The sequence below is a fragment of the Balaenoptera ricei genome, chromosome 13, assembly GCF_028023285.1.
Source record: "Balaenoptera ricei isolate mBalRic1 chromosome 13, mBalRic1.hap2, whole genome shotgun sequence".
NCBI classification, from domain to species: domain Eukaryota; kingdom Metazoa; phylum Chordata; class Mammalia; order Artiodactyla; family Balaenopteridae; genus Balaenoptera; species Balaenoptera ricei.
In genome coordinates, this window is record NC_082651.1 from 64,255,312 (window position 1) to 64,268,205 (window position 12,894).

The 12,894-nt window shown below is 47.5% G+C and overlaps 2 protein-coding genes across 2 annotated transcripts in view; one reads left to right on the plus strand and one right to left on the minus strand.

Moving 5' to 3' along the window:
• The window catches only part of ATP6V1E2 (ATPase H+ transporting V1 subunit E2), a 140,804-nt gene that overhangs the window by 42,857 nt on the left and 85,053 nt on the right, over window positions 1-12,894 (plus strand). The gene's annotated exons all lie outside the window — the stretch shown is intronic.
• TMEM247 (transmembrane protein 247) lies at window positions 4,922-9,157 on the minus strand. The gene is made up of 4 exons (XM_059942605.1): window positions 9,041-9,157; window positions 7,973-8,326; window positions 5,073-5,248; window positions 4,922-4,952 (listed from the first exon to the last, which is right to left on the minus strand). Exons 1-4 carry the CDS (start codon window positions 9,155-9,157, stop codon window positions 4,922-4,924), a joined length of 678 nt encoding a protein of 225 aa, XP_059798588.1.

Consider the following 12,894-nt stretch of genomic DNA (forward strand, 5'->3'; position numbering starts at 1 on the left):
TAGCGAGATTTTTTTTTTCCCCAAGCTACACACAATGGAGCTAGATCATAAAAGGGACAGAGGCAGAGATAGGCCTGGGGGGATTCCGGAAGTTTCTGGTGAATCGCAGAGTGCTGGGAGAAATCACTTGGTTGCTCAGAAGCCCAGAGCAAGGACTGGTGAAGAGCACGGAGGGAGGAGGGGCGGATGCACTGCCATCCAGCCTGCGCCTGCCAGCTGTGATGGAGGCTCCCACAGCACTTGTGGGGGCTACACACTCAGTTATCCTCTCTCCACTCCTTCCTATCTTGCCTCCACGTACCCTCCCACCCCCGAAGACCCTCCAGGCCAAGAGCAGTGTCTTCACAACAGAGCAAAGGTTGAATTGAGTCACATCACCTAGAGCAGTGCTTTGCAGACTTTCAGGTGCACAAGAGTCATTGGGGATATTGTCAAAAACGCAAACGATCAGTGGGTCCAGGGTGGGGCCTGGGATGCTGCATTTCTAAGATGCCTGGGGCTGCTGGTCCTCAGATCACGTGTAGAGTAGCCAGGATTTAGGTTTTGTAATGAAGCTGAACATTACAATCAACTGGGACACTCTTCAGGTGCTCCCCGGACACCATCTCAGATCAGTTAGATAGGAATTTCTGAAATCAGACCCTAGGCTCTTTGGTCCCATTCTCCCCATTCCCCACCTTTTTTTTTTAAAACTGAGTTAGAGTCTAGATAATTTTCAGGTCACCCAAATAAAGCCTAGAAAGCTTAACCAATTTGCTTGCAATCACCGCCTAAAGTGGGATTAGAAACAGATCTGGCAGGGAAGTGGCCTTGGAAACCAAGCCTGCTCCCCCTCCCCCACTGCAGATCTCAGCATCTCCAGGACTCTAGCCCCGTCCCTGGGCTCAGGGTTGCAACCTATGTGATTCCATTTGGGGAGCAGGAAAGATTCTTCTATCTTTCTCCTCCTAAGCCTTCCTGAAAGTTCACTATTAGGGCTTAATTGCTTGGGCTGAAGCTGAGTGTAATGTGTAGGATCTGTTACACTCTGTCTTCAGCATCACGGTGTGAATGGGATGACAGGACAGACATTGGGGGCACTGGGCTCTGTTCTGCGGGATCTGGGACTCAGGAAGGGGAGGGACTCTCAGGGCAGACTCACCTCCTCCTGCAACTTTGCTGAGGGCACCCAGCACAGAGGGGTGTGCCCTTCTAAGTCCCCAGGCAAGGCTGTGGCCCCAGTTGTGTAAGATACTGGGGCCTCAGGCAGAGGTCAGGAGGATAAAGGCAGAGCTGTTCCAGTTGTGTATCGGGAGAAAACCATGACCTTCCTGCTGTGGTATGTGAGCCAGGACTTAAGGCAAAAGTGCAGCTGTGGGCCAGGCCCAGCTTGGCTACAGCTGTGCCCTACCCAATTGTCTCAACCTGGACCATGACACTGGGGCAGGGAGTGGGAGCTGGGCTTAAGAAAGCAGCAAGGTACGGTAGACACAGTTATCTGCTTATTCAATATCCACCCATCCCCTTCCCCACCCCCACCATATTATCAGAATCTTAATTTTGTTCAAGGCTGCAACAGTGTCCAGGCCAAAAACTTACCACACCTCGTATGTCCTGAAGCTAGGAGCAGCAACATGACCAGTCTGACCAATGAGATGTAAGCAGAAGTCTCTAGGTGGATCTTTCTGGAAAGCTTTTAAAAAAGATGGCCCCGTTTCTTTTCCCCCTCTGCTGACCTGGAGTTGATACCTGGAGCTATAGCAGCCATCTTGAGATTATAAGGCTAAAAGCCATGGGGTGAGGAGGATAAAAGCCTTATGCTAAGGATGGTGGAACAAAAAGAAGGATCCTCTATGACTGAGTTCTCTGTGACTTCCTTGAGAAGTTTCACCATCACGGACTGCCCAACCTGGGACTTATTAGTATGTGAGACACGTAAACCCCTATTTGGTTAAGCCACTGTGGCTGGGTTTCTTTTACAGCTAAATGCAGTCTTCACACTGGGACCTTAGAAAGAATGTTCCGGGATTGGAAATGGGAAGAGAAGGTCAAGGCAAGAACATGGCCCCCAGGAGAGGGGAGGGGGGAGGATTTCCCCTCTTTTTGGGGGGAGGGTCACTATCTCACTCTACAATCTTCAGGGATTCCTTGTTTCCCAAGGGACTAAGTTCATATTCCTCAGGTCAATATTCAAGACTATAAAATTTGGCTCCAAATCAGTTTTCCAGGCCTGTTACCATTCACTGGAGCAAGGATGTGCCCGCTCCTTCTTTGAGTGTAGATTATACGCTCCCACCCTGATCTTAATTCACGGGAGTTCTCCCTACTCCTTTCTACCTGTCCCAGGCTTACCTGCCCTTGTGGGCTGCTCTTTTGAGAAGACTTCCTATCACCCTGGGCTCCAGGGACCTCTCCTTTAATCTCCTTCATCACTGAGGTCTATGTGCCTGATAGTTTCTTTATACTTTAGTGTGTATTAGCTGCATCTCCTCAGCAAGGCTGTGAGATCCTCCAAGGCAGGATTTTGGGAGTGTGGAAATACAGAAAGATCACTTTGGAGTCAGACTTGAGATCTAAGATGATCTTGGGTACATCACTTAACCTGTCTGAGCCTCAGTATCCTTGTCTGTGAAATGGGGATAATGTACATGTCTGCCTCCCAGGCCTCCATAAAGCATGTAGCCAAGTGCCTGCACATTGGAGGTGCTCCAGAAGGGCTTGTATGTTGACTTGTTGCCCGCTTGGTAACCCTAGGCTGTGCCTTTTTTCTATCCTTTGTATCTCTCTCCACTTTTGTCTCTTCCTTCCTTCTGATTTTCTGCGTTGCATTTGAACAGTGAGGTCTGTATCAAGTTTGGGGAGTGACCATGAGCTGTTTTCATTTTTGCTTAGGGTAGATCTTCGGCTACTGGCTTCAGTCTTCTATCAGAGTAGGAAGTAAGGATAGAGGGGAGATTTCATGGCCATTGCTAAGGGGGTGAGAAGACATGCTAACTTAACTGAAAGGAGTTTACTAATCTTTCTCTGAAGATTTGTAAGGAAAATGGGTGTATTTAAGTCCAGTTTTACCTGGCAACGGGATGATGAATTGAATGGCATTATAGCAGGTTTTTTTTTTTTTTTTATAAACAAACTCCCAATTCTGTTTGTTCTAGTGAATTAAACATCTGGGCCTTAATCTTTTTGATATCCTGATCTCCTCCTTCTTTTGCCTCAATCCCACCCCAGAAACCCAGATCAAATTAGATTGTGAGAAGTGACCCATAGCAAAAAAATTCTGCCATTGAAAGTTTAATGAGAAATGACAGTTTTATTACTTCCAAGTAAATACCTGTCACGCGCAGCTATAAATGGGAATGAAAGCATTGAACTGGGTGGAAAATGAGAAGTCACCGTGGACTGAAATGGCATGATAATGTGTACTGACAATGAATCCCGCGGCGCTCTTTTCTTTTCATGTGTTTTCACTCTGCATCACTCAGAGAGCCCAGCAAGACAGAAACGTATTCCTTTGTTCCTCTTAAAGCAGAGCCTTATGTCCAGGAAGAGGAAGGGTCAAAAAAGACTTGATTGATTGCAAAGCTGTGTCCATTCAGTTTGCTGCGTTATCCTTAAAGTCTCCCGTGCTGGCCATCATTCCTGGGCAGGGCTGGCGAGGTGGGGGCAGCTGACAACCTGCTGTGTGTGTGTGTGTGTGTGTGTGTGTGTGTGTGTGCGCGCGCGCACATATGTGTGTAGAGGATGGGGGAGTTGAACTCCTTTCCCTTGTTACACTGGGCCACTTCTGTGCCTCCTGTGAGTCCCCTAGTGCCCAAAGTCTGTTCCTTTTGGTTGTTGCTGCCTGTTGTGTATATCTCTACTGTAGACAACTATTTGCTATGCATCTCTGCGTGTGTGTATGTGTGTATGTGTGTGTATGTGATTTGAGGGTTGGGCGTGTGGCCTGTTTAGTTTTTTTTTCTCCTTCTATTTTTCCACTGGAGCAGCATTGCTGACTGCACCTAATCAATCAATGCCTCCTTACCAGTGCCCCTAGGAGTATGCCCAGATTTTGCCCCCGCCTCACCCAGGCGTGTGCTGCTCAGTGATCAGGATATCTGATAGGCCTGTCCTGGGTTTCCTGGAGCTTCAGCATCTCTCTTCTTGAATTGCATGTTGCTGAGGGCAGGCTCCAAGCATGCATGATAGACTGTGTACAGTCCTGCTCAGGCCCAGGGCTAGATGGACCCTTGCCAATGCCTTGGTGATGCCATCTTGACATGTCTGCAGAGCTGGAAAGAGCTTGAGGAGCCTTGGCTCCTGTATTAGTTTCCTGTATTAGTGTTGCTGCTGCAATAAATTATTACAAATGTAGTGGCTTAAAACAACTCAGATTTATTCTCTTACAGTTCTGGAGGTCACATGTTTAAAATGGGTTTGGCAGGGCTGCATTCCTTCTGGTGGCTCTAGGAAAGAACCCATTTTCTTGCCTTTTCTAACTTCTATAGGCTGCCTGCATTCCTTGGCTCGTGGTCCTGCATCACTCTACCCTCTGCTCCCATGGCCACATCTCCTTCTCTGCCTCTTACCCTCCTGCCTCCCTCTTATAAGGACACTTATGATTACATTGTGCTCATCTGGATAGTCCAGGATCATCTCTTCATTTCAAGGCCCTTAATTTAATCTTGAAGTCTCTTTTACCATGTAAGGTAACATATTCACAGGGATGTGGACGTCTTTGGGGGGCCTACCCTCAAAAGCCTACCACAGCTCCCCACACCTCAGGGAAGATCTATCTGAGTAGATGTGGTGGATCCCAAGTCAGCCTGGTCATGGTATGATTTCTGTGATTCTGGAAAGGCTTTCTAAACCCTTCTCCCTACAGATACTTCCCTGGCCTGCTACCTTCTGAAATTCTCCTCTTGGGGAATAAAGCATCTTCATCCACAGTGGGAACTCAGGCTTAGTACAAGGCCTGAACATGTTTCTCCACACTAAGGTGTAAATGGTTGACAGCAAACCTTTCCTAACAGCAAGTTCTGATGGGAGGGAGCCACAGGTGAGGGAAGGAGGTGCCCAGTGATGGAGAGAGCAAAGGCACTTGGAAGTATGACCATAAAGTTTTAATCAAACAGAGCAAAATGGCCGCGATGCAGAACAGGTAGTGCTTGGAGAAGAGAAAGAAGATCATCTCCTTGGTGACATAGATTATGTGTATGAAGATGAAGCAGTACAGGAACATGGCGAATTGGTTCTGGGGGAGCAGGAGGTCCTGCAGGCCTCCCGAGAACTGTGGGGGAAAGAAAAGAGTAGAAATGGCAAAACCAGGGCTTGGGTACCAGGCAGACCTGGGCTTCGATCCTGCTCTTGTCCCTTTCTGAATGTGACCTCGGGCAGGCTGTCTTCCTCACCTAAGGTGAGGGTAATCATGCCCACCTCACGAGATGATGAGGAGGAAGAGTGAGGACAAGAATGAAAATTCCAGGCAAGGTCACGGGCACAGAGGGGACTCATGAGTTTTCACTTCTTGAGCCTGGTCTTAGCCCTCCTGAATCAGGCCACCCCCTTCCTTTCTCGGTACACCCCATGCAGCCTCTGAGCCCACATGTGGGCAGTCTCTTTCCTACTCGAGATCCCCACATCTGGACGCCGGGTCTTGGGCGTGTTCTCTGGACAGTGTCCCCAGATACTCCACCTTGTTTTCTGGATGGTGGCACAATGAGAGGGGGTCCCTTGGGCACAAGTGACTGTGTCTGACTCTCTGGGCCCTAGTTCATGTCACATCAGGTCAGGCTGTGGTCCTTCAGCCCAGGGCGTGGTCTCTCCTGCAGACAGGTAGTAAGAGACAGGTGATGGGGCCTCCCTAAACTCTCAGGGTTTTGGGTGGGGGGGAAGGCAGCTTGAGCTGTCTGGCTGATTCTGCCTGTGTGCTGCTCTTTTCCAGAATCTATATAATTAAAGTTGAACAGACCCCCATTTTAACTGTAGAAAGCATCAACATATAAGCAGAGTAAAAGCTGATATAACTATTTTGATCTATAGTTAAGAAGGCATCACCCATGGTTCATTCTTTAAAATATCTTTTCAACTCATGCCACATTTTTTGTAAGCAGGCATATGGCAGGAACTGTGATGCCCTAAATTCACTAGAAACATATTCATAGAGATATTTTTCAATACAATGACAATTATCTACCCACCCACCCAGAAAAAGAGAGGTGGGAGGCTTAAAAATTAAGTCAACTCTCCAAGTTAATGCAGAGGAAGTAAAACATTTTTGTAAACTATTGTTAAAGACTGGGGTTTTGGACATACTATGGTTGAACCAACTACGTAAAATGTGAGGGTAACTAAATAAAACTGAGGGGGCAGGAAATGACTCCAGTGATGCCACCTCTAAAATGAATAGTAAGGAAGATGGAAGACCAGAGGAAGAAACCCAGTGTTCTGGTGGGACTGGAGGGCTGGACAGATCTTGTGTTTCTCTGCAGACCTGGTGTGGCTCTGGTTCCATGGACTTTCTGCCACTGTTTGTGGTCTACGTGCTAATGGCTGATATTTGTGATTTTGATAAAAAATTGTGCATTTGTGAAACCTTTTAGACTTTTCAAAACACTTTCAATGGTCTATTTTTTTTTAAAGCAGAAGACAGAGAGCAGATAGGACTATACACCAAGGATTTCCATCTCCTCCAGCAAGGAGAAAGATTTTCAAGCTAAAAAGCAGGTATTTTGTGAGCAAGAAAAACAAAAGATAATTGTTAAGAAGGCAGCATGTGTTCATTGAGAACAAATCATGCAAAACCAACCTAATTTTCTTAAAAAAAATGGACCAGTCAATTGGGGAAATGCCATAGCGTAATATCTTAATTCTGGGAAACCATTTGACAGTGTGTCTCAGTACAGTTTTCTGGACAAGGTAGAGAAATGTGAGCTGGAGATAATGTAACTCAAGGGTGCTGATTAATGGAACATTGCTAACCTGTAGGGAGATCTTTTAGTGGTATTTACTTTAGGTCATATCCTCCTCAACAATTATAGCAATGACTTGGATAAAGCCAGAAGGCAAGTTTCTCAGAACTGAGGATGACTCAGAGCTGGGAAGCGTAGCTAATACATTACATCCTGATAAAATTGAGAAGTGATGAACGTAAGTTGTTGCATTTGTGTCAAGAAGTGAATTGCATGAGTACACAAAAATGGTAATAGCTAACACTGAGTGCTGACCTCAACGTGCCAGGCTCACTGCAAAGTGCCTCACATGCATTCTTTCTATTAATCCTCACGACACCCCTGTGAGGTAGGTATTACCTTACAGATGAGCAGACCAAGGCCCAAAGAGGATCAGTAACTTGCCCAACGTCACACAATTTATATGTGGTAGAGCCAGGATTTTAACCCAGGACTGTCTGATTTTAAAGCCCAGACAGCGTTGCTTTAAACAATAACATCTTCCATTATTTAGTGCTTATGATGGCCCAGCCCGAGTGCTAAGCATTTCCCATCCCATTTAATCCCAAGCAGGCTTTCTTATCCCCATTTAGATTAGGGGAGAGTGGTCCATTTCTTGCCAAAAGATGTCTAAGTTTTAGTTGACAGCAAGGCAGCGTGATCCAACAGAACGCATGCAGTCCTGATCAGGGGAGCAGGGGATGATGGTTCTATCAAAATCCACTGGCCAGACTGCAGTGGGAGTTCTGGGTCTAGTCCCAGGCGTCCTATTTTAGGAGACGCAGAGAGGAGTGGAGAGTGGTGGAAATCCAGACATAGAGGAAATGTTGAAGAGTTTTCCCTGAGGAGGAAAGCCATGGACAGGCAAGTGGACGAGGCGGCTTCCGGGTCCCTCCTGGGGAGGGTTGATCCTTGAAGAGTTGGATCTCAGCTTAACATGGAAGCTGTAAAGCAGCGCGCCGGTGGGCGTAGGGCGGGGCAGAGCCGAGAAGCGGGTCAGGTGGGCTCCCCTCGCCCCTGGTTTCCCCGCCCCCGCCGCCTCCCGGTTGGGACCTGTCACCTACCAGGCGGGGCGTCGCCTGCTGCTGCAGCTGCTCCATCACCTCTTCGTGCTGCCGCTGCCGCTCGTTCTCCTCGTGCAGGCACTTGAGCCGCTTGAGCTCGAACTCCATGCGCACCTTCTCCAGCTCCATCTCGGCGTTTCGCTGGGGCCCTGGGGTCCCCGGGGCCGCCGCGGCTGGGGCCAGGGGCAGCTCTGCGCGCTCAGGTCCATCGCCCGCCTGGCCCTTGGTGGTGGCGGGGCCGGCCTTGGACGACAGTGACTTAGGTGGCCCCGGGCAGCCTCTGTCCTCACAAGTTTCCATCTCCTCAAGGTAGTCGTAGGACGAGTCTGGCTTGGGGGACTCTGCCTCCTGGGCCTGGGAAGGGGGAAGTGGGGGGTCGGGAGGAGTTAGCATGGGGCTGTCCACCCCCTACCCCACCAGGCTCCTGCAGCCCCAGGCACAGCGCACTGGGGTGCTTGAAAGTGGTGTGAATTGTAAACATCTAGACTGAGTTCTTCCGAGAAACTTCGACGGAGTTATCAGGACCTGAGAGTTAAGAAGAAGGAGAGGGCAAACTGACACAGAAGAATGGCGCCCTAAAGTTGCAAGTGGGACCTTTGGGAGGGTTGAATAGAAGTCTGTCTTCCTCGTGATCTTCAGATCACTACTGGAGGTAACTTTCCCACCTCCCACTCTACTTTGAGGCCAATTAGACATCCAGTCCTCTGGGGGCCACAGAGGGAGGAAGAAACCCAAGGTCTGCATTGAGAGAACCTCAATATATGGGAACCAATGATAGGGTTATGGGGAAGCCTGGTCCCACCTGCAGGAGGAGGAAAGGGCCCCACATGGAGAGCTAGATGGGGGAGACCAAAGCCAGCTTCAAGTGACTTCACAATCTTACGAAGGGCTACCTGGTCCCCGGTTACAGCTGGGTGCCAGTGTGGGGATAGGGTGCACGTCTCCTACTCTTCTTAGCAGTTCTCTGGGATCTAACAGCACTCAGCTCCTATCTTGTGGTGTCCCCATCATGCTCTTCCTCGCCCTGCTGGGACAGGCTGGGGCAGTGGGAAGAGGCATCCTCCTTACCAAAGAAGCCCTTGACTTCCCTTCGGACATGGGGTCATCAGGCACCATCTTGGGGAAGGTTGGGCAGCTTTCTCCTGCCCCCCGGCCTTCCATCATCTTCCCGTCCTCTGTTGCCATCCAGAAAACCACAGTACTGCCGGTTGGGGCCAAATGACATCTTTTGAGGTATTAACATTTGGCCTCACAAGATTCCACCAGATTCCACAAGATTCCGCCCGGCCACCATCACAATCCCCTGTCCTCATAATAACCCACATTCCACCAGTTGCTAAGGCCCCTTTGGCAGAGGGTGTGATACCTTTGAGGTGCCATTATTAAGAACTATAGGATGGGCCTTTGCCACCCCTAGGGACTGCTGTGAAAACTATAATTCCACCACTTGAAATTCAGAATTCCATCATTTGAAATCTGTTCTCTTGAGTTCCTCTTTTAAATGCAGCCTGTATTGAGATGAGTCACGATTAGCTCCACAAACCCTGTTATGGGCTGAATTATGTGCCCTCACCCCGCACATTCATTTGTTGGAGTCCTAAACCCCAGGACCTTAGAACGTGACTCTATTTAGAGATAGGGTCTTTACAGAGGTGATTAAGTTAAAATAAGGTCATTAGGGTGGGTCCTAATCCAATATGACTGATGTCCTTAGGAGAGGAAATTTGGACACAGACATGCACAGGAGATGATGTGGAGATGGGAGAAGATGGCCATCTAAAGACCAAGGAGACAGGGCTTGTATTAGTGTTCTCCAGAAAACCAATAGGAGCCCAGCCTTATAAATTCAAATAGAACTTATAAAGAACTGGCTCATGTGATTATGGAGGCCGAGAAGTGGCACGATCTGCTCTCTGCAAGTGGGAGACTCATGAAAGCTGGTGGCATAAATTCCAGTCTGAGTCTGAAGGCCTAATAACCAGGACTGCTGCTGGTATAAGTCCCAGTCCAAGGCCAGGAGAAGGCCAAGATCTCAGCTCAGACAGACAGAGAGAATCAGTTCAGCCTTCCTCCAGCTTTTTGCTCCATTCCAGCCCTCAAAGGATGAGATGATGCCCATTCACACTGGATAGGGGAATCTGCTTTATTCAGTCCACCAATTCAAATGCTAATCTCTTCCAGAAGCATCCTCACAGACATACTCAGAAATAATGTCTAACCAGATATTTGGGCATCCCAGGGCCTAGTCAAGTTGACACAGAAAATTAATCATCATAGGCCTGGAACAGATCCTTCCCTTACAGCCTTCAGATGGAACCAACCCTGCCGACACCTTGATCTTGGACATCTAGCCTCCAGAACTGTGAGAAAATAAACTTCTGTTGTTTAAGCCACCCAGTCTATGGTACTTTGCTATGGCAGCCCTAGCAAACTAATACAACCTCAATTATTCATTGAATGGATTCAGTGGGACCAGTAAATAGATTGGGGGCTGGGGAATATACTTTGTTGTCTTCAGTTTTGTGGAAATGACAAAAAACAATTTTGGTAGTTGGAGACAAGGTTGCATATGGAAAGAGAAAAGGCTGCATTTGAATTCTAGCTTTGCTACTCTCTCTAGCTGTGTGTCCAAGGGAAAGTTATTTTACCTTTCTGCCGCTCAGTGTACTCATTTGTAAATGGGGATAAAGATTTGGCCACTCCCCTGCACTGCAGCACTGATGTGAAACTAAGATAGTGTCTTTGCATAGTATCTGCCTCTACAGGGGCTAAGTAAATGAAACCATCATCATCATTATTATAAGGGGCTTTGTCACTGGAGAGAAGAAAGTGCTCAAGATCTATCTTCTTGCAAATCTTTTTTTTTTTTTTTTTTTTTGGCCACGTCGCATGGCTTGCAGGATCTCAGTTCTTTGACTAGGGATTGAACCCAGGCCACGGCAGTGAAAGCCCGGAATCCTAACCACTAGACCACCAGGGAACTCCCTCTTGCAAATCTTTAACTGAACCACAGCTTTCCTCTCCCAGAATTATGATGGTGACCGTGGGAACTATCTCACAGTTTTTGTGTAAGATGTTGATCCTGCCTCAAGTACTGGGAGTAGGATTGCCAGATAAATATATGTAAGCGTGCCCAGTTAAATTTAAATTTTAGACAAATAAGTTTTAGTATAAATAGATTCTAAAAATTGCATGGGACACACTTATACTAAAAAATTCTTCATTGTTTATCTGAAATTCAAATTTAACTGGGGATCCTGTATTTTTATTTGCTAAGTCTGATGATCTTAATTAGGAGAGACCTGCCCAAGGAAACGATTATATATGACCAAATAATGAGCTGCTATTAAAAATCACCAAGTGCTATAACGTATAAGTTGTAGGGGTAGTTGTATCAGCTATATATCAAACAACCATAAAATCTCAGTGACATACAACAATAAGCATTTATTTAGCTCAGACGTCTAATAGTTGACTGATCTAGGCTGGGCTCATCTAGGAGGCTTGGCCAATGCAGCTTCATTTCATGTGTCTCTCTTCCTTTTCTTGGGGACAGTGGGCTAGCCTTAGCATGCTCTTTTCATGGCAATGGAAGAAGCACAGAGGTCTTGGAATTGGCATACCACCACTTCCATCTTATGCTATTGGCTTTGGCTTTGGCCAAACTCAAAGCCAAAGGATTCAGAAATGTTCTCCATCCTTTTAGTGGGAAGAACTGTGAAGACATAGGGTAAAAAGTATGGATATGGGGCAGTATGAAGAGTTGGGGCCCATAAAGCAATCTACTATTGTAGTAAGACCAACATTAGCTTACAGTTATTGGGCACTAATCATGTTCCAGGTATTGGTAATTTTTCAAGGATTATTTTATGTAATTTTTCAGAGCAACCATATGAGTTAGGTACTATGATTGTCTCTGTCTTCCTAGAAGTGGTAACTGAGTTTCAGAAAGGCTAAGTCGCCTGCCCATAGTGACACAGCTAGGATCAGGTGAAGCCAGGACTTAAGCACCAATGTCCCTTTATTAAATCCCTTCCTGCTGGAAATACTGAAAGTGTTTTCTGTTTTCCTGACTGAACCCTGGCTGATACAGTGGGTATTCAAGGGGAAGAGGTGACCTAAATGCCCAGAGGATTTGCTGGGGGAAATCTGAGTAAGGAGGGAGCAAGGAGCTGCTTGAGGACAGCCCCTCCAGGGAGTATGCAGGGATGTGTGTGAAGGCATGTGTATGGTCAGGCCACTCGAGATGGCTGTTCTCTTGCTCTCTGTACGTCCCCTGCTCAACCAGTCCCTGCTTCGCCTGCACGCTACTCACTTGACTATCCGAACCTCTTAATCATAGAACTTAACCAGTAACTGCCTACGTGTTTGCCCCCTGCCCCAGCTAGTGACTGTTCTAATCCTTAGTCCAGAACGGCTCCAACTGCCAGTTTATTAAAGGGAAACGTCTGCCCTCGTGATGGTTGTTAACCAAAGGGGCTGTGAGGGATGAGCCCCAGCAGCTGGTTTTCCCGGTAACTGATGAGCCACCCTGACATCAATTCCCCCTATAAATGGTAGCCTCCCTGGCTTCAGGAGTGTCAGATCCCCTATCCAATAAACCATTGATAGCTCTGTCGCTGTTTCCAGCCTCTTCCTTTGGCCTCGAGGCTGGGCCATAATAAGGCTTGCAGGCCTGTGGCGTGCTGCCCAACAGCATGTGTATGAGCGTTGTATCAGTCAGGGCCTAATCAGGAGACAGAAATCACACAGTAATTCCAACAGGGAAGGTAGACTATAAAGAAATATTAACTAGTGACAGGGGATTGGCTATTTAGGGGTAAAGAGAACTCTAAATAATACAGGAGTGAATTTGGGAGAGGTGCTTCTTAGAGGCTGAAATTCAGATCTCACTGGAGAGAGTGTGGCTGGAGCCACTGAAC

Bases quoted from the DNA above. Each gene is read 5' to 3' on its own strand.
- TMEM247 (XM_059942605.1), bottom strand. From the start codon at position 9,157: ATGGCAACAGAGGACGGGAAGATGATGGAAGGCCGGGGGGCAGGAGAA. The intron at 8,327-9,040 runs GTAAGGAGGATG...CCCCCTTCCCAG, and splicing joins GGAAGTCAAGGGCTTCTTTG to GCCCAGGAGGCAGAGTCCCC. The intron at 4,953-5,072 runs GTCATACTTCCA...TTTACACCTTAG, and splicing joins TGTTTGATTAAAACTTTATG to TGTGGAGAAACATGTTCAGG.